At 34.5% G+C, this 21,827-nt stretch overlaps 1 protein-coding gene across 9 annotated transcripts in view; it reads right to left on the bottom strand.

Annotated features, from left to right (window-relative positions):
* CCDC73 (coiled-coil domain containing 73) overlaps window positions 1-21,827 on the bottom strand; it is a 152,101-nt gene that overhangs the window by 2,017 nt on the left and 128,257 nt on the right. For 8 of the 9 annotated variants that reach the window (XM_027581547.2, XM_027581552.2, XM_027581551.2 and 5 more), the window contains 5 exons: window positions 17,169-17,303; window positions 9,147-9,321; window positions 6,128-7,624; window positions 4,025-4,158; window positions 121-582 (listed from right to left, as the gene is read on the bottom strand). In XM_027581547.2, coding sequence (XP_027437348.2) covers window positions 361-582; window positions 4,025-4,158; window positions 6,128-7,624; window positions 9,147-9,321; window positions 17,169-17,303 — 2,163 coding nt within the window. In that variant the 3' untranslated portion in view covers window positions 121-360. Of the gene's footprint in view, window positions 1-120; window positions 583-4,024; window positions 4,159-6,127; window positions 7,625-9,146; window positions 9,322-17,168; window positions 17,304-21,827 lie in introns of those variants that run through there. The other variant, XM_027581553.2, reaches the window with a different exon arrangement.

Genomic DNA, 21,827 nt, shown 5'->3' on the forward strand with positions numbered 1-21,827 from the left:
AAATGTAAAAAGTCACACGTTTCAGAGGATACAAAGTAATCAGTTGCAAAGGGGGTCACTATCTATCTTGTATATTTCATAAGTTGTGTTAGCAAGGAAGGGGGTTCAGGGTGCAGCCAGAGCTTTGATGAAAGGCTATGTGGAGGAAAGCACATTTAATTTAGGGGAATTGGATGCTAACAGCTATCTTAGCTATCTTAAATGAAACATTTGCAAAAACATTATTTCATCACATCAAAAGAAATTGGAAAAGTGAGTATAACTGTAAAGCTTTAGGTGCAACATTTTGTTCTAGTCAAAACCTTACTGATATTTCAATTAAATCTCCGTTCACCACTGAAAGCATTTATCAACATTCTGTTAATCTGTCATTTTTTCCAACATCTCTTCTACTTTTCTTTTCTTAGGTTGGTTGTCATTTTCTAAGCTTAGGAAGTTTTCGATTTCGTTAATTTGATTTGTTACCAGGCTCTGCCAGTCATCTTCAACAGTAGAAGGTGCAGCCACATCGGTAGGATCTTTAATCTTGGTTGCCTGAAAATGGCTTTGGAGCGGAACTAATTTCAGAGGCTTTATTTTCACCTAGGAAAGACCAAACTTGTTTTCCTTACCATTGAAATTGCTCGTTTTTTTTTAAAGTCATCAATAAGAGTTAAAAGAAAATCCTGCAATTATGAGTATGTGATAAAGCCATCATTTTTCTTGACTAATTTTCAACAACTACCTTAATTTGGCATAAAACAATAAAATGTGCATCTGGAGGCTCATGCCTATGTAGTAGATCCTTAAGATCCCTAGTAAAGTCCAGGGATACCATGAACATTTTCTAAAAGGTCTTGAGCTTACATTGAAAGAAAAGATACTTAAAACAATTGCAGATCAAAATCTGTTTTGTCTGCTACTCCTCTTCCCCTCTCAAACATGTCTATGTTTTGTATCTTCTATCAAAGCCGGGGAAAATTAAAAATGTTAACGGAGGAGGGCGCCTGGGTGGCTCAGTCGTTAAGCGTCTGCCTTTGGCTCAGGTCATGATCCCGGGGCCTGGGATCGAGCCCTGCATCAGGTTCCCAGCTCGGCAGGGAGCCTGCTTCTCCCTCTCCCCCTACTGTCCCTCCTGTTTGTGCTGTCTAGCTCTGTCAAATAAATAAATAAAAATCTTTAAAAAACAAAATGCTAATGGAGGTAGACTGCCATATAGAAACTGCCTTTTTACTTTGTTTCCTCTCCTGCTTCAGAACACCATTATTGGACAGACAGGAAAGAGCAGTGAGGTATTTGGAAGTTGGCATGTTTCCAAGGCACTGCATTGGGTCATACTTATTTAACACAGTATTATAAGTTTTTCATTTTAAGATTTTTTTCTGATAATAATTATGCTTTTTCCTCTATTATCTAAACTTCCAATAAAGAAACTAAAATCACCAGTAACCTATCCAGAGAGAACAGTCAACATTTTGGTATTGTTTGCTACTAGTCTTTTTTTCTATTTTTAGCATATTTGATCATTCTATAGAATTTTATGTCTTGTTTTTTCCCTCTGTGGGCTGTTTCCTAGTTCTTTAAAATTTCTCATAAACCATTGTCAGTGGCTGCACAAAATTTCTTTAAAAAAAAATCTTCAATGGTCTTCTTTGATTCCAGATAAAATCTGGTAAAAGGTTATTATATATTTTAGTAAGAATTACATTAAAATTACCTAAAATCTGAACTGCCATTAAACATTTTGATGTAAATATTCTGGTCTCTTCTGTGTGTGTGTGTGTGTGTGTGTGTGTGTGTGTGTGTGTGTGTGTGTGTGTGTGTGTGTGTGTGTGTGTGTGTGTGTGTGTGTGTGTGTGTGTGTGTGTGTGTGTACTTTTAAAATCTGGATCATAATTATATCATTTTCTATTCTGTTTAGAACATTTATAGCATTTTCCTCTGTTCTTAAAAGTGTAAGAACATGGCTCCGTTATATTCCATATTCCATAATGTAATATGTTGAACATTTAAGTTGCTGGGACATGCTTACTGTTGTAAATTAGGCTATAATGAATATAATTTGTTTACAGATCTTTGTGAAGATCTTCGAGTATTATCTTACTTTAAAATTTCCCCATTAGACTGGAAAAGGTGGCACATGCATAACATTGTTTTCAAAGTGAGATTATATAGTAATATTTCAGTGAGCTTAAATATTTACATTTAACCTCAGTTCCCTAAGGGTTGCTCCTTTTGGATGGGTCTACTTGGCTCCTGAGAATTCTACAGTCAGTGACAGTCCCCTTGAAAGCCTCTGATCCTTGTGGTGATGCTGTGTTCATAGCTGATTACCTATGTTCTTATGAAGTAACAGATGAAAACAAAAGTATCAGCACAGGACTGCCCAGAGACCATAGGCAAGTCATTTAAGTTTTGTGGCTTCATTCCTAGCACTGTTTAGTTGCAAAATGCTATTGTAGAGTAACTGGTAATGGATAAAAATGGGCATAAATGTATATTTCTGATAATGTATGGCATTTAAGTACCCAGCATATACCATTTAGCTCACAGGGCCAAAATGAAAATAAGTCATCCATGCAATATGGAGAATAGATGTAGAGAAATGTATCAAATCTAAATTTAGGTTGCCAATTTTTGAGGTAAACTGACTGATGGTCTTATGACTGAATGGGATCTCACAATGCTTGATGCATTTTGGTGCATTTGATATCTAGTTCAAATTACTAATTTTCCAGAATCCTTGACTTTTTATCTTGATGATGGAGAAAAAAGAGACATTTACACATACCTGCTTTAGTTTTCTTTTCCCTTAACTACCTACTTGGTGGGAGGGGCAGGAGCAGGGATTGGCTGGAGAAACAAGATGTAGTAGTGTCAATGAAAGTTTACACGTAACAAAACTTGTCATATTTGGCTTAATTGAGGTTTTGCAGCCTACAGCAGTAATTCTCGTTCCAGACATGTTGCTACATATCTTTGCTCCTTCCTTTCCTATCACTTCCTTTTAAAAATCACTTCATTACCTCTGTATCTCCTCTTTCTGCCTAAAAGATCTACTCTTTGGTGTAAAATTTCCCCCAGCCAGGTTACCAGTCTTCTTTGTATCAGCCTGGGGTTGCATTTTAAAATTTAAATGAACTTAATTTAAAAAGGAAAATAAAATACATTGTTAAAAGCTGTTATTTGTTAAGGCTGTGTTAGTGCTGTAATTTTTGTTTTATAGGTCCTAAGGGAAAGTTAATGTGTACCTCTAAGATTTTAAAAATATACAGTGACTTTAAAATTTGTCACTGTGCAGTTGGTTTTTTTCTGTAATCTTTCCTAACCTTTTTAGGTTATACCTTTTAGCAGTTAACACCTATAATTGCCTGTTTTTAAGATTTTGAACAATACAGTCTTTTTCATGCTCAAGTTTTGCACTCTGAGATAAAAATAACTTGTAAATTTTGCCAAAAAACTGGTCAGCTGTAGTTAGTTGCTTGTCATATGACAAATGGACTTGTGGAGCCATGTAATCTCTACAAATACTTTGCTTAAAATATATATACATTCATACCTGATATCACATATATTAAGGATATTTGATCCCTTCGCATACTGTGTTCTAACTATGGAAATAATTTAAATTTCTTTCTTTGCAGTAGTTTCCCAAAATGATGTAATTACTTAAGCACTATCAAGAACAATGGAACTTAACTGATTGCATTATTTTGAGGCATCTTTTATTAAGATAAAATTTTAAATGCTCAAATGCCACTACTCCTAAATTTAGGTGACTAAAAAAATAGAAGTACATACATAATACACTACCTCACGCTGTCCTTCCCAAAACAGGCTGGGTTATATCTATTTGATTTATACACTGTGACTTTTTCCTGCTGTTTTCCATCAACCTTAATTGTGAAAAATGGTGCCATGTTGCCCTCTTGATATTATTTTGGAGATCAGTTAGGTCTTAAAGCATCCAGATGCATACAGTTCTACACATATCTGTAGAATTAGCTCACTAAGGTCTGCTCGGCAATATTTTTAATTGACTTACGTGTTCTGTGGGAAAAGAAGAATCGTAAAAAGTCTTTGCAGTTGCATTCCTCTCTTCACTGGGCTCTCCCTTGGGATCTGGATGGATACTCGAGTTATTCAAAGTGTCAGCAACTCTGTTAATGCTGGTAGTATCTGGTTGACAAAGAGGAAATGGCAACAACTGAATTTTATTCTCCAGGCGCTCATTTTAGTGACTGAACTTGTTTTTCTCTGATCCTATCTATGCTTTTCTATTTAAAAAGCAGCAATTTCTATTTTGTTTTTACTTTGAACATTTTGTAGTTTTCGTTGACTTTGCTCTTAATATACATTAGGCATTTCATTTCAGAAAACAATTTTATTGCTACTTTCTAAAACCCAGTTTCACGCTAAAATGAGTGAAATGGTATAAATATCTTCTAAAACAGAATAACTTCCATAAAATGTTACCCTAATTCCCCTGGTTATTGCATTGCCACAGATGTAAACATATTAAGTGAGCCATCTTAACAGTTAAGATTGATGGGAAAAAGTCTGAATCAACTAAAAGATTTATACAATATAAAGAAACCAGCCACAGTAAGACGCACAACAAACGGGATGACTAGTAGGGGTCACTGGAATTTAATAAGTAGATAAAAATGATTTAGAGAAACATGTCAGCTTTGAAGGTTAAAAGATACTTGTATCTTTTATGAGTAGATATTTTACAAGTTGAATTTCTACAGAATTTTAGATCTCCCCTCCCATCCTTATTTATATCATTGAGATTTAACTTACAAGAAAGGCCTTGTGAGAAAACGGTAAACACGAGACCAGAACCTTAACAGCACTTGCCTAACTGCAGCATTCAACAGGTTCAAAATTAATGGAATCTGAAGTTAATACATTTATTTTATTAGGAAAGTTTAGTGTGCAAAATGAGGTTTTAGAGTATTTTGGTGGTTTCTATTTTTCCCTGCATTACCTCTCCATTTATGCTAGTAAAGCTGATACCCTTATTTTGCTTTTAATTCCCAATTTTTCTCTTCAAAGTTCTATCAATTGCCTTTTTTTAAAGAATCCAGTAGCTCTGAGGGCCATTCAAAGCTTTCTTGTAATCTGCATTTCTTTAATGGGTCTAAAAGCACACTGTTAAAGTTCCTGGTAAAATCTAAGAATATCTTTAACAACCTCAATAACTTTCACTATGAGATTGCTATTAGTAAAGCAAACTTTTTTCATGATAATCTTAAACTGTTGTTCATTGTTCAAGTTACATCTGTACAGCATTTATACATGATATGTAGTATACTTGTATTTTTAAATATTTTTGCTAGGAAAAATTTCAAACACAAAAATAGAGTATGAACTTAGGACCATCACCCAGCTTAAACACCCATCAATGTTAAGTCCTATGTATTCATCCATTTACCTCCCCCTATTTTTTACTCTAGAATATTTTTATAAAGCAAAACTTTGGCACTTATTTCATGTGGTGGTTAGAATACACTATTCTTTGAAATGTTGAATATCTGAATGTTTTAATGTTGGTACATAACTAAGGGATTCGGTTTAAAGTGTTTGAGTTACAAATACCAATGATACGAAATGTATTAATGTTACACCTCAACAGTGCTTATAAAATGAAGAAAGCTGGATTCTAGTGCTGGTGAAGGGAAGCTAGAAGTAGACAAATCAAGGAAAGAGGGAGAAAATTGGGAGAAGAAAATAAGGGAAGTTTTTTCAGTATAGAATGAAAAGGAATAAATGTGCCCACCGGCAGAAGCCTTAACAACTGTGAGACTCCAATTAGATAGTTGTTGCTAATTTAAAATTAATGACCTGGACCTGTGGTTGTTTCTGCTATTTCCAGTTTCTTGGTGAAATTTTTTTTATTTCCAGAATGCATTTGCACATGTTGCTATTAGCGGCTCAGATTTAAGTGAAAAGAAATCCCCTCATTTAAATAAAACCTTTCCTACTTTTACATATATACATGTATAGAGTATCTTAGGTTTAGGTTAAAAAAAAAAATACTAACATTTTAAATGGTTTCATTTTAAACATAAACAGCCCCTTTATCAGGAATAAGGAGTAGAAATTCAAATTTTAAAAGAAAACATAAACATTGTTTTCTTACCTGGTCCAATATCCTTCCTGATATCATCATCATCGTTTTTACAAAGTGTCATTGAAACCATATTTTTGTTTTCTGATGGGCCTACTGGTCTCTCCTTCAACAAAGGAATGCTAGAAGTTGAAGTGCTCGGTGTTTGACTTTTAGTTTGATTTACTTTTGACCAAGGACTAGGGTCTAAAAAATTCACATATACTGGAATTTTCTCAGTTTTTTTATCTGAAGTTGAAAGATCAAAGGCTGACCTTCCACTTCTGTTTACTAAATCTCCAGATGGCTTTATGTGAAATGAACATGATTCTTCCAGCTGTCCTTCACTGTAGATTTTTCCTGAAACGATGTCATTTAATGACTCTGTTTTCTCTGTATTATCTAACAATGAATGCTGTCTTTCATTGACATTCACAAAAAGGAAGAGGTCATTTTTTGTGGCGTCAGTTATCTGATTCTCATCAATCTGACTCTCTTTATTAGAAAACTGTATTTCTGTGGAAGTTTGCATAGGAACAGCAGTTTTCATGTCTTTTGCTTGTGAAGTATGTATAGTCTCATTTTTAACTTGAAGATGGGAAGTGGTTGCACTTTCTAAATATCCCAAACAGTTCTTCAATTGACTAGTGTGCATCTCATTCAGATTTTTCCATATAGTTCTTTCACTAGGGCTTGAGTTGGGTTTCACCAACATAGGCATAATATTAACATTTTTATCTGAATTCTTAAGTACTTTCAAATTCTCACTGAAAGCAGCCGATGAAGGGTGGTTAGTTGCTGTATCAGAGGGAACAGTTAGTTCAGGTTTCTCTGAAGTATTACTACAGATCTGCTGAAAAACTGAAGTTTGTTTAAATGGCAATACACTGCACTCACTTTTTTTATTTAACAGTTGCATCTGGTTTATTTTACATTGTTTATCATCTAACATAACATTACTTGACTCCTGTAAACTGTATTTCTGACACTGAACAGCATTCTTTTTTACATTTAGAGATGAATCCAGATCTGCTTTGGTTTGGTCACTATTTTTAAGTTCCTTCTCTGTGACATTTTCTTGAATCACTGGAAGCAGTCTGAATCGTTTGAATGGTTCATCTTCAGAAACATCTTTCTTTTGATTTGTATGGTGAGCCATCATCTCACTTAAGATATTGTTAGATGATCTGTTATTTTCAACCTCCAGATGGACATCTGCATGGTGAAGCTCGAATCCTTCAGTTCTTTCTAGGCGTATCTTTTCTGTTTCTATTGATCTATCTGCCACTAAAAAAGAATTGTTTGGTGATTTAAACTCTGTACATCCATTGTCTTTTCCCGAATCCACCTTGTCTTTTATTTCTGAAGTAACTGCTTTTCTAAAGTCAGTAACATTCAAGGTTTGTCCTTGACTAATTAGTTCTTTTTCTGTGGCAAGGGCTTTGCTTAGGGAGATTTCACTCTGATTTTCATCCTGAGATATAGCAGGGTCAATTTCATTCTTTGAGCTTTTTTCAAAAAGCTGTAAATCTGTCATGATGAGAACACAGTATTTTTATATTATACACTAAAACCTGCTTTTATAAGACACAATGTATTACCTATTTATGTAAAAACATATTTAGCCTTAAATATCTCATTGGCCATTACACAAACATTATGATACCAATTTTACTAAATATTGAGTTCCCTTGGTCATAATATATATTTAGCATGCTAAATATTTGGCTCTACTCATATTAAATTTTTATTTCATAACAGCAAAAGTATTTTTGGTTTAAAAAGAGGGAAGTAAGTTGAGGGTATTAGGAAATGGTTTTTAATTTTCTAGTCTGTTATACTTCCTTTTGAGCATACAGTACAATTCCATGTAAACACACAGCCGAGTAAATAAAAATGAATTTATCCTAACAAGTTAGACTCTTAATTTCTATTACTACTGTCAAATATTTAACCAAGGAAATCTGAAGATCTAAATGGTTTTATTAAATGATTCATTGAATCAGCATCCTATCTAGCAAAGAGAAAAGAGCCCCAGTGAGCTACAGAAAAAAAAGGAAAGGTTTTTAAAGGTAGTGAATGAGTGGAAAAAAATTATTAGCAAAGAATACATTGTTTTAGGCAAGGTTGCCCTCCTAAGGGGAAAGGAAGAGGTCTATCAATGGGTTTCTTATTGCTGACCAGGAAATTCCAGGTTGACTGATTAAAGGTTACATTCCTGGGGCTGAAGCTGCAGTTTGGTTAGGTATTAAGTTTTGGTTTGCTGACATGGGGTTCTTAACACGAGAGACTCCATTTTAGGCCTGTGGTTTTCTTTTTAAACTACTTAGGATCCAGAATTGCTAGCTGTTTCTTCAAGACTTGACAATCATCACTTTTTATTCATTACCTTCTAAGTATTTTAAAGTTTGGGGATACTTTTGGGCAAATGTATAGAATACTTACGACATATATTTTATTCATCTGGGTTTTAACCATAGATTTCAATATTTCCATATAGTTAAAATTTAGAATACAAAATTCAGGACTTGAAGGGCTTTAGTCCATTCATTCTTTCTACAACGTCTCCACCAAGTGGTTGTTCAGCCTAGGTTTGAACACCTTCATACAGTTAAGTTTATGGTCTTTATAAACAATTCTTTTTCAAGACGGACAAATTAGTAAATTATTTCAATGGTTACAGACAGGCCATTTGAACTAAGAAAAGTGCTCTAGGTCTGATATCAGAAGGTTATTCGTATCCCAGAGAACACACTCCACAAAGCAGTGAATGCAGAAAACAATGCAAAAAGCCATGGAGTAAATGACAAGACAAAAACAGAATTTTCCCCAAAAATAACTGACTGTAAAGAATAGCTCAAAAGAGGCCTGTCTTAAGACATATACAAATGAAAAAGTGTTTCTTCAAATACAGTACAGGAGTCTCAAAGCAAAGACTGTAACTGATATTCCCCTAAATTCCATAGATGGCCTAGCACAGCACTTTGACAGATCCTTTATTTTGGGGAGGGGCTCAATATATAAAATTAGAAAATAGCAATATGCTGGTTACCTTCTATAATGACTTCTACACATGGACCTTCTTTCTTCTCCTTTTCTTTGTAGTTAGTATCTGAACAAAAAGTATTTTTCTTTATTTCTTGCCCAGAATTGTATTTCTGTATGATGATGTTTTCTGATTTTTCCATTGACATTTCACTGTTTTTAGTATTTACTTCTGGAATATTCTAATGTAAAATGGAAAAAAATATCTTTAATGTAAAAACATATTGTTAAATAGTATAAGACTTCTGAACAAATTCTGTTGATGAAAGAATCTGTGTTTCAGGTCAACCATTCAGCAATTTCTATTTGAAAGCCAAATGACTTGCTAAATTTAATATACTACTCTTTGTAACAAGATCACTTTAACCTCATTTTGTATAGTTTATCATATTTAAACAAAATTGAGACCCTTTGAGGTTTTCAACATGCATTACACATTATTATGTAATCTCACACATTATATGTAATAAAATACCACTCTTTTATTAAAAGCAAGGTAGTCGTGGCTAGCGAATTGTTTTATGCATCTTTAAAAACAGTGGATCAATTCAACATCCTTTTATTCCCCACACATATTCAGCACATACTCCATGGAAACACTGCACTAAGCTTTCGGATACAATGATGAGCAACCTACAGACCCTAGCGTCAAAAAACAATCCAGGAGGAAGATAGGAAAAGAATAATCTCGATGAGGATAAGGAGGCACTCCAGGGAAAACAAATGGCATATACAGATGCTAAATGCAAGCAAGATTATAGTCTTCTCGTGGAACTACTCAGGATTTATTTCAGCTAGAGCTTATATTGCTGGGAGAATGGAGAGAGATGATGCTTGAGGTAAGCTACGCCCAGGTCATTAAGGGCCAAATACAGCATGTGGAGGAGTTCCAAGAATACCATGAGAAGTCACTGAAGGGTTTTAGACAAGGTAATAAACATGATCTGATTGGAAAGACCATTCTGGCTGCAGCATCAAGAATAGATTAATGTTTTCTAAACTTCATTGATTAAAACCTGCAATGAGAAATAAATGTTCTACAACACAGCACACCAAATATCTACTCTTAATGAGATTACATTCTGTTTTCTATGCTACTTTAGTTCATTTTTTAAAGAATGCTGGTCACAGACCACTAAACTAATTTCCATGAACCACTAATAGGCTGTACTTAGAAGTCTGAAAAATACTGAATTAAAGGGAGACAGCATGAGGCAGAGAGATGCATCAGAAGAGTGTCATAATGCCATAGTCCAGGCGATACCATTAGAGATGAAGAACTGAATAGATAACACGAATTATTTATGAGCTAATAAACAGGACTTGATGAATGATAGGATATGAAAGAGTCAAGATTGAATCACAGTTCAGGTTAGGTATGTAGGTGACTGGTGGATGTTATTTACTCAACTAGAAAACAGTAGTCGCAGGTGTGGATGAAAATGTCATGGGTTGTTTGAACCTGCTTAGTGTGAAAAGTTAGTAAGATAATAAGGTGGAGATGTCTAATGAACATCCAGATTTATGAATCCGGAGCTTATGAGAAAATTTACCTGGAAATGTAAATTTGAAAATCATTGGTAGACAGATGGCAACTGAAGATGGACAAGTTGATGAGACTAAGTGAGAGTATATTTTGCAGGGAAAAAAGGGTAAAGGATAAAATGCTAATGAAATCCACAAATGAGGCAGAAGAAGAGAAACTTGCAAAGGAAAAATCTGCAAAGGAGAATGACAAAAACAATATGGTAGTTACCAGGAGCTTTGTAGTCTTGGATAAATATGGGTTCAGATCCTGGTTTCAGTACTTACTAAGTGTGAAATCTTAGAAGAAGATATTAGTTATCTATTGCTGTGTAACAAATTACCCAAACTTAGTGGTATAAAACAGCAAATATTTATTATGCCATAGTTTCAATGAATCAGGAATTCATTAATGACTTGGCTTGATGACTCAGGGTCCCTCATGAGGTTCTAGGCAAGCTGTCATTACTAGAAGTCTTAACTGGGGCTGGAGGGTCTGCTTCTAAGAAGGCTCACTCAGTGGCTGGCAGTTGGTGCTGGCTGTTGGGTGGGGTGCCTAAGTTTTCTTCTATGTGGCCTTTCTTCCTCTAAGGCCTCTCTTCACAATGTGGCATCTTAGCAAATAGCCTGGGCCTTGCATGGGCTCAGAGAAAGAGGCACAGAAAGACTGAGTGGTGCCTCTAAGTGGTGCACCTAAAACAGAAACCACAGTCATCTTAAAACCTAATCTCAGAAGTGATATCACTTTTACTGTTACTTTATTAATTAGGAACAAGTCACTAAATTCAGCTCAGACTCGGGGAGAGGATTACAAAAGAACATGAATAAATGGAGTAGGAATCACTTGGGGCTGTCTTAGAGGCTGCCTACAATACTTAAAACACTGTGAGTCTATTTTCTCATCTATAACATGAAAATGTGAAGATTAAATTCAATTATGTATTAATGCATATAACTCATGGTTGCCTAATTAATGATAAGAATAACATTATTTCCACTTTAAAGAGCAGTTTGAGAGGTAGATAGAAAACAGATGAGTGAAATATGACAGGAGAAAAGGTATTCAAGAAGGAGATAGTATCAATGTACACTATCAAAGGGACTGAAAAATGTCCTCTGGAAGTAGTGTCCATTGGATGAAGTGGGAGGGTTGAAGCCAGATTGCCCTATGTTGAAGGATAAATGGGAAGGAGGGAAGTAAAGAGTATGGAAGTAAAGAGTATTAGACCACTCTTTTCAGATTTAAAGAGTATGAGTTTGAACCTGATGCTACAGGGAGAGAACAGACTTGTATTTAGAGATGGACACAGGATCAAAAAAGTCTTTGTGTACTTTGTAAAATGAGAGAAACCTGAGCACGTTTAATTGTAAATGGGAAAATATAAACTAGTAACTCACAAAATAAATATAATTGACAAACATAAGAAAGTATGTTTAAAATAAAAATGAAAATTAAAACTGATTAAATATTCAGAGTTTGGGTATACAGGTATTGTTATATGTGGTTGGTGGGAGTATAAACAATCTTTCTGGAAGGCAATCTCACAATATGTGTCAAAATTATAAGTGAGCAAGCTCTTTTTTTTAAAAAAAGATTTTTATTTATTTGAGAGAGAATGAGAGAGAGAGAGCACGAGAGGGAGGAGGGTCAGAGGGAGAAGCAGACTCCCCGCTGAGCAGGGAGCCCGATGCAGGACTCGATCCCGGGACTCCAGGATCATGACCTGAGCTGAAGGCAGTCGCTTAACCAACTGAGCCACCCAGGCGCCCCTGTGAGCAAGATCTTTGATCCAGCAATACTATTTCTGGAAATTTATCCTAAAGAAATAATCACACAAGTACACAAAGATTCACAAATCATTCAATAAATCCCAAGCAAAATATGCAATGCAAGCAACAATGGAACAGCATCTTCAAATGAATGAAAGAAAAAACTGTCCATCTAGAATTTTATATCCAGTGAAAATACCCTTTAAAAATTAAGGAGAAATAAACACTTTTCCAGACAAAAGCTGAGAGAATTCCTCACCAGATATCCACACACATGTGCACGCTTACACACACATGCACAAATATTAAAGGAAGCTCTTCAAGTTGAAGTAATAGGATACCAGCTAGAAACCTGGATCTACACAAACGAATAGAGTGCCTGAAATGGCAAATATGAGTGAATGTAAAAGACGTTTTCTCTAATTCTTCATTTTCTTAACCAGGTAATTAACAATTTAAAATAAAATAAATAATATATGGTGGAGTTGATAACATATGTAAAAGTAAAGTGTATTACAAAAATATCACAAAAACCAGGAAGCAGAAAATGAGAACATAGTATTGTAAGCTTCTTACTAATCAGAGAATTTGGCATAATATTATTTAAAAGCAGACTATGATCAATTACTCTAGAAAAGCACTTTGCAAACTATGGCCAGTGGGCCAACTTGGGCCTACTGTTTTCGGAAATACTCTTTTGTTGGTACACAACCATGCCCATTTATGAATGAACTTAATGCCACTGAACTGCACACATAAAAATAGTTTAAGTAGTAAATTTTATGTATATTTTACCAGAATAAAAAATATGCAAGAAACAGTTCTCAAAGAGAAAATAAAAGACTTCTTCATGTCATTACTCAACATAAAGGAATCATGAATATTCCCATTAGAAAAAGTCACAGGATTGAAAAGGACACGTAATGCAAGCACTAACCATAAAAGATGGAATAGCTGTATTAATATTATACAAAATAGATTTCAAGACAAGAAATATTACTAGGAAAAAGATGGATATTTCATAATGATAAAACGATCAACTAATCAGGAAGTCTTAACAATCATAAATGTATATATACCTAATAACAGAGCTTAAAAACACATGAAGCAAAAACTGACAGAACTGAAAAAAGCAAGATAAATTCACAGTTATAATTAAAGATTTCAATAGTCTTCTCCCACTAATTGATAGAACAAGTATACAAAAGATTCAGTAGGGATAGAAAAGACTTGAACAACATTATCAACCAGCCTGATCTAACTGGCATTTATAAAACATTCAACCAACCAATAACAGAATACACATTCTTTTCAAGGGCACATGAAATAGTCACCAAGATAGGGGCGCCTGGGTGGCTCAGTCAGCTAAACGTCTGCCTGCAGCTCAGGTCATGATCTCAGGGATCGAGTCCTGTGTCTCTGGGATGAGTCCTGCGTCTTTCTTAGGCTCCCCACTTAGCAGGGAGTCTGCTTCTCCCTCTTCCTCTGCTCCCCACCCCCCCTTGTGTGCATTCTCTCTCTCTTAAATAAAATCTTTTTAAAAAAGAAAAAAAAAAAAAGAAATATTCACCAAGATAGATAATAGGCTTGGCTAAAAAACAAGTCTTTTTTAAAAGGATATTTATAGGGCGCCTGGGCGGCTCAATTGGTTAAGCGACTGCCTTCGGCTCAGGTCATGATCCCAGAGTCCTGGGATCGAGTCCCACATCGGGCTCCCGGCTCAGCGGGGAGCCTGCTTCTCCCTCTGACCCTCTCCCCTCTCATGCTGTTTCTCTCTCTCAAATAAATAAAATCTTTAAAATAAATAAATAAAAGGATATTTATATTTAAAAGGATGTATTTATATTTAAAAGGATAAAAGTCTCATAGAAAATGTTCTCTGACCACAACTAAATTATATTGGAAATCACTAACAGAAAGAAATTTGGAAAATTCTCAGATACTTGGAAATTAAACAACAGTTACAGGTCATACCCATATGGTTTATGCCCATACCAATGGATCAAGGAAGACCTTACAAAAGGAATTCTAAAATATGAATAAGCATGGAAACACTACATATCGGAATTTGTGGGATGAAGCTATAACAATGCTTTGAGGAAAATGTATAGCTTTATATGCTTATATTAGAAAAGAAGAAAGACCAATAATCAATGATCTAAGTTTCCAAGTTAAGCACCTAGAAAAAAGCATATCAAATCCAAAGTAAGTATGATGAAAGAAATAATTAAGTTAATAGCAAAAGCCAATGAAATAGTAAATGAACAAAAATGAGAAGGAAATCAATGAAGTCAAAACCTGGTTCTTTGAAAAGACCAATAAAATTGAAAATCTAGCTAAATTGATGAGAGAGAGAGAGGAAGAAAAGGAGGAAGAGGAGGAGTGGGAAGAAGAAAGGCAGGACAATACAAATGAAAGAGAAGAAATCAATACAGATCCTAGAGAGGAATGTAAAAATAACAGAATATCACGAGTAACTCTCTGCCAACAAATCTGACAACTTACATGAAAAGGACAGTCCCCAGAGAGACAAAAATTACCAAAAACGACTGTGGTGTAAATCTCTAAGACTACTCCCTGGTTCTGTGATTTGCTAGGAAGGCTCACAGGACTCAGGATACGGTTGTACTAATGACTAAGATTTATTACAGCAAAAGAATACAAAGCAAAAACAGCACAGGGAAAATGCATATCAGGGTGGAGTCTGGAGCAAACCAGGTACCAACTTTCAAGAGTCCTATCCCAGTGGAGTCACCCAGGACATGCTTAATTCCTGCAGCAGTGAATTGTGACAACAAGCATGAATTTTCTTCCACCAGGTAAGCTCATCAGAGATTCAGTGCTCAAGGATTTTTTGGGTGCTGGTCATGCTATCTGCCTAGCATGCACCAGAACTCCAGACTCCCAGTAAGAAAACAGATGTTCAGATAACCACAATGTTTGACTAACAGTTTAGGCACAGTGAGCCACTCCTGGCAGTTAGGTAATGGTGGGGAACCTTCTCCAGATCCAAGTTTCCAGGTATCAGTCAAGGGCCAACTTTATAAGCAGGCCTTTCTAAGGATAGCATTCACAGGCCTCTCTGTTAATTATTTTCTTCTGCACACCAACACAGGAAGAAATAGAGTGAACTGCCCTATAAATAATACTTAATTTGTTATTAAAAATATTCCCACAAAGAAAAAGCATAGATAGCTTCACTGGCAAATTCTAATATTTAGTAAAGAATACCAATTCTACACAATACTCTTTCAGGAGGAGGGAACACATTCTAACTCATCTTATGAAGTATTACTCTGATATGAAAACCAGACCAAAAGAATACAAAGAAAAAACAAACAAAACCTACAGATCAGTATTCCTAATCAATGCAAAATCCTTATAGCATTAGCAAATTACATCCAGCCATTTATAAAAAAGAAAATACATATTCCAGGAATGCAAGGTTATTTTAAATTTGTAAATCAGTTACTGTAATTAATTGGTTAATAATAACATATTAACAGAATAAAGAAAAAATGATTATCTCAATTAATACAGAAAAATCATTTCACAAAACTTAATACCCATTCATGATAAAAACTCAGCAAACTAGGAACAGAAGAAAACTTCCTCAATCTGAAAACATATACAAAAAACCTATAGCTAACATCATATGAAATGGTAAAAGACTAAAAATTCTCCATCTGAAATGGAGGAACAAGGCAAGCAAGTCCACTGTCACAACTTTCATTCGACATTGTACTAGAGGGTCTTCGTTACTGTAATAAATTGAGAAAAAAGTTAAATTCATACAAAGCAGAAGGAGATAAAACTTCCTTAAATTCACAAATGACATGATAATGTACACAGAAAACCCAAAAATTAGGGGAAAAAAAAACTCTACCATTACAATAGATTTTAAAAGGCAACAGGATACAAGGTCAATGTATAAAAATCAAATTTTACTTCTATATACTAGCAAGAAACAATTAGAAAAATTAACGTTTAAAATACTGTTTATAATAGGATTCTAAAACATGAAATATTCAGGGATAAATTTCACAAAACATTTTAAAGACTTACACAATGAAAATTACAAAACATTTCTGAGAAAGATATTAAAGACTGTCTAAATAAATGTAAAGATATACCATGTTCATGAATTGGAGGACTCAATATTAAGATGTCAATTCTTCACAAATTAATCTACAGATTCAACACAACCCAAAATCCCACACTTGTCTTTTAGAAATTGACAAACTGATTCTAAAAACTATCTGGAAATGCAAAGGACTTAGAATAACCAAAACAATTTTGAAAAAGAAAAAAAAAATTCAAGGACTTGCACTACCACATTTCAAGCCTTCTTACAAAGCTACAGTAATAAACACAGTGTTGTATATTGACTTAATGATAAACATATAATCAATGGAACATAATGAAGAATTCAGAAATAGATCCACACATATATTAGATCAACTAATTTTCAAAGAACATACCAAGGTACAATGAGAGAAAAAAAGTCTTCTTAAAAAAATGTGTGTATTGGAACAACTGGAAATCCATGTCCAAAAAATGACCCTCAATCTTTATATCATACTGTACACAAAAATTAACTGAAAATGTATCACAGACTACATGCTTATACTCATTTTTTAAAAGTTGGGACACTGAAAATACAAAGCAGAGAGAAATCATCAGTAATAGTCCTAATTTCTTTAAGTTTTGTACCCTCCAGACACTTGAACTTTACCTGAAACTTCTTGTCTTCCTCAAACTTCTTCTGATCACATAATTCATTGTAATGTTCTTGTAACTTAATATGAGTTTCTTTAAGTGATGATAACTCATTTTTAATTTCATTAATTTCTCCATTAAGTTCTTCAACCTAATATAAAATTTAACCAAAATGAATAGTTATGTAAATGTGTTTTGTATGGGGGCGCCTAGGTGGTTCAGTCAGTTGAGCGTCAGACTCTTGGTTTCAGCTCAGGTCATGATCTCAGGGTCATGAGATTGAGCCCTGGGTTAGCCTCTGCACTCAGCAGGGAGTCGGCTTGAGATTCTCTCCCTCTCCCTTTGCCCCTCCTCCCCACTCTCGTGCTCTCTCTCAAATAAATAAATAAATCTATCTTTAAAAAAATGTTTTGTATGAAGATATTTTATTAACACAAGCTTTTGGAAATAGTAAAAAAAATAAAAATGATCCCAAAGTAATTACTAATATTGAGAGCTACCATTTATTGAATTGTGCTGAGTACTTAATAAATACAATTTCATGCTCATAAAAATCCCCAATTTACAGGTGAGAAAGGTGAGGTTCACATATGTTTAAGTAATTTGCCAAGATCAGGTGGATATAGTTGGGATCCAAACCCAAAGCTAAATATATGGGTTGTATTCTTAACTACATTAACCGACCTCTTGTTACAAATGAAAAATTATTTTTAAAATTCTCTAAAAGTTACACCTTCATCACTTTCTTTAAGTTTCATTTTCTTGTTGCAAATCAGACATACAGATCTTAACTCAACTGAGTGACGAGTAGTGAGCACTAAGTAGTGCAAAAATAACTGACACTTCAGCCTAATATTTACATCTATAAACGGGGCTTTCACTGGCTATTTAAAATCTCATAATCTTTTTCTTGGGGGAGTACTCTTTCTTGGGAACCTCAAATATAAGACAAAGTAAGTGCCACTGAGTCCCTGTAGAGGCTAACAGACATGAACTCACCTATTACTTTCCCTTCATCTCATCTATTTTTAACCTTTTAAAGATCTGTGCAAGGTCCTTCTTTTCCAAGGCTCAACTCTCAATGAGTTTTTTTATCCCATCCTTTCCTATCCCCCTCAAGGCCTAGTCTAGCACTAATCTCTTCTCTGTTGCTTATTCACAATCCTTCTCACTATACCAGCATGTTCTCTTCAGCCTTACAAATAGAACTAGAACAAACCAACCTTACAAAAAGAATATGCTCTTCTGACAGCCTTAACTCATTTTTCTCCTTGACCCAATTACTCTCTCTCTCCTTTTTATTTAAAGATTTATTTTAGAGAGAGGAGAGAGTGTGCATAGGTTGGGGGAGGGGCAGAGGTAGAGAATCTTCAAGCAGAATCCCCGCTGAGAGTGTTGCATGACACGGGGCTCAATCTCAAAACCCTGAGATCATGAACTGAGCTGATACCAAGAGTTGGACACAACAAACTGAGCCACCAGGCGCCCCTCCCACTTCCTTAATATAAAAGTCCACACTTGGCTACTTTCAAATTCTAACTTCCCATCACTCCTTAACAACCTGACTCGTGCCCTCACTGTTCTACAGATTTCCCCACCCCACAGATATAACCTGCAAATTAGCAAAAGGATTTTTCCCAAGTTTCATGTCATTTAACAGCTCTGTAGCATGACTATGTTGACTACTTGTTCTTGGAACAGCCTCTTTTCTTTGTTTTCATGGTATTACTCTTCCTTTATCCTCCTAGCTTTCTCACCGTTCTTACAGGCTCCCCCTCCCACCCTGCCCCAACACACACACACACCCTACTCTTTCTTTTTTAGCCTTCTTCTATAGTTCTCCACTCCTTTGATAGATGATTATAACTATACCTTGAAATTTTATCTTTATGCTAATAAACCTTAAATCTGTATCTCATCTCCCAACTTCTCTCCTAAGATTAGATTCACATTTCCAAATGCATAGTATGTATTTCAGGCTAGATGTCCTGCAGGCAATATACATTCAACAGCTTCCAAATTAAACACATTATTTTCATCTACCAAATCTGCTTCTCCTTTCACATTTCTTGTGTCAGTTAATGACATTATCATTCTACGAGTTATACTAATCTCAGAGTCCTGTTTGACTCCTTTCTCCTTCTAATCTTTATTATATAAAAAATATCACTATCCTGCCAATTCTACTTTTAAATGTTTTTTACATCTATCCCTCTTCTCTGTTCTCACTACTACTACCCTAATTCACACCCTCATGCATTCAAGGTTAGATTATTTACAGTATTCTTCTTGCTGGTCTCTCTCCATAAAGCCATCCTCCATACTGTTGTAAGTTATTTTTCTAAAACTCAGATCTGACTATGTCACCCTTCTGCTTTAATATTCTCAGTGGCTTTCCATTACTTATAAAATAAAATTCAACTTCCTTAGTAAGGAGACTTTTGGAAGATGATCTCAACCTATTTTCCAATGTCACATTCCACATATCCTATGCTTTATTCAAATCAGACTGCTCATCACCCTTGAAAATGCAGTTTCATGCCTCCATGATTTTTCCCATTCTTTACTAAATGGAATGCCAACAAGATGGAAAGAGAAGTATAGGAAATGGGCACATATTGTTGGTGAAACCTTATTTATCTTTCGAGGCTAAACTAGCGTCATCTTTTCCCTAAAACTTTCTCCAACTTAGCTAAATGATAGGATTTATTTTGTTCTTTCACAGTAATTTGTTAATACTATTAAAACCACTCCATGCTATTGCACTCAATTTCACAGTTATCTGTCCATTTGAATGTGAGCTCTTTATTGATCTTTGTATTTTAGGCATCTCTGAAAATCCAGTACCTAGAATAATGCCAAACACACAGTAGATGCTCAATAAATGGTGTGAATTGAATTCCTTTTGTGATCTGCCCTCTCCTCTAAATAATTTCTGACCATTCTCATTTATTGTCTTTTTGTCTATATATACCCATTACTATAGAACTAGTCAAATGAAAACAGATACACGTACACTGTTCTTTGTAATATTTCTATGAATTTTAACTATATTGTCTAAAAATATTCACAAAATTTTATTTGTATAATATCTCTTTCACTGTTTGTTTTTTGGGGAAATAGCTGTTTGTATGATTCCATCTTATTTTTGTCTGTATCTTTTTAAGTTTTAAAAACCCATCTTGATCCAAACTCAGTAGGAATACTTTCACTGTTCTTCACTCAAGAATGGTGAAAAACTTACATAGAGATAGAAATACAATTAAAGAGTAGATCTGACCTCCCATTCAAGAAAACTCTCACATATAATCATAGCAGCTTTTTCTTTAAAAAAAAAAAAGATTATTTATTTATTTGAGAGAGAGAGCACGCGTAAGAGAGAGAGCATGAGCGGGGGGAGGAGCAAGGGGAGAGGGAGAAGACGACTCCCCACTGAGCAGGGAGCCTGATGGACTCAATCCCAGGACCCTGGGATCATGACCTGAGCTGAAGGCAGATGCTTAACCAACTGAGCCACCCAGGCACCCTCAGCTTTTTCTTACTTAACTATGTTCTATTTAGTGCTAAAGCATATGGAAGTGAAATGACTGTAGAAGCTAAATAATCCTAAGACAAAACCAATTTCATACAAATTTATAGACTGAAGCCTCACCAGTGAAACTGAATGCATATTTTTCTTCATTCAATTGATTTTTTTCCTTGTGGGAGGGGCATGGTGATGGTCTCAGGGAAAAATGAATTTTAATTTTCTGAGTGCAACTAATCTCTTTTTGGCATGGTTGACATATTTCAGTATATTCTCTTTTCACTTTACAGTTTTCCTTATCCTGACAGTACCATTTCCATGGTTTTTAAACATCAGGAATGAGAAGGAAGTGTTAGGATGCAATGTGAATTTGCTGAAGCTAAAATGAATATTACTATGCTTGTTGCTTAATAGTAAACTATAAAGAGTAAGCATTTTTTAGTATTCTGATGCAACTAACTACAAAATACTTTTTGAGATTTGGACAAATCTTACTAAATTCATCAGTGAAGACTTGATCTCTCCAAAATACAAATTAAGGGAACATGTTAGCTGGGAATGAAGTGAAAACTCGAGTTACTTATATAACAATTTATATCAAAATTGTCTACAAGAAAATGTTTATCAAACTGGTATCTGGATATATATTAGTATAAAATATATTACATTATTATAGTATTAGGAAAAATACAGCAGAATTATAGTATAATAGTCCAAAATATCATCTTTCTTTCCCAAAATATACTTTTCATAAACTCATAGTGACTTGCTACTGTGTTAATTCTTTTAAAAGAATTGAAAGGAAATGAAAATACATATTAAAATAGAATAATCAATTTTGGGGTCTACCAATCTTTAAAGTGAACCTTTATTTTTTACAACTTTAATTTATACCATTTCATACTTTTATTGTCTACTTTACTAAAATGAAAATTTAGTGTAAAATAAATGGATGTGGTTTAAGGAAACAGCTATGTTTATAACATATCAACTCTTTATGATAAAATGTTAATACTACAGAACTCAACTATTATATACATGTTCTAAACATGGCTTTAATACAGCTCAACAAAACTGCTGAGGAAAGCCAAATAGATCAGTTAATAGTACCTATATAGTTATTTTAATCATTTTCTAAAATACTGTTTT

Source organism: Zalophus californianus, chromosome 11 (assembly GCF_009762305.2).
Source record: "Zalophus californianus isolate mZalCal1 chromosome 11, mZalCal1.pri.v2, whole genome shotgun sequence".
NCBI classification, from domain to species: domain Eukaryota; kingdom Metazoa; phylum Chordata; class Mammalia; order Carnivora; family Otariidae; genus Zalophus; species Zalophus californianus.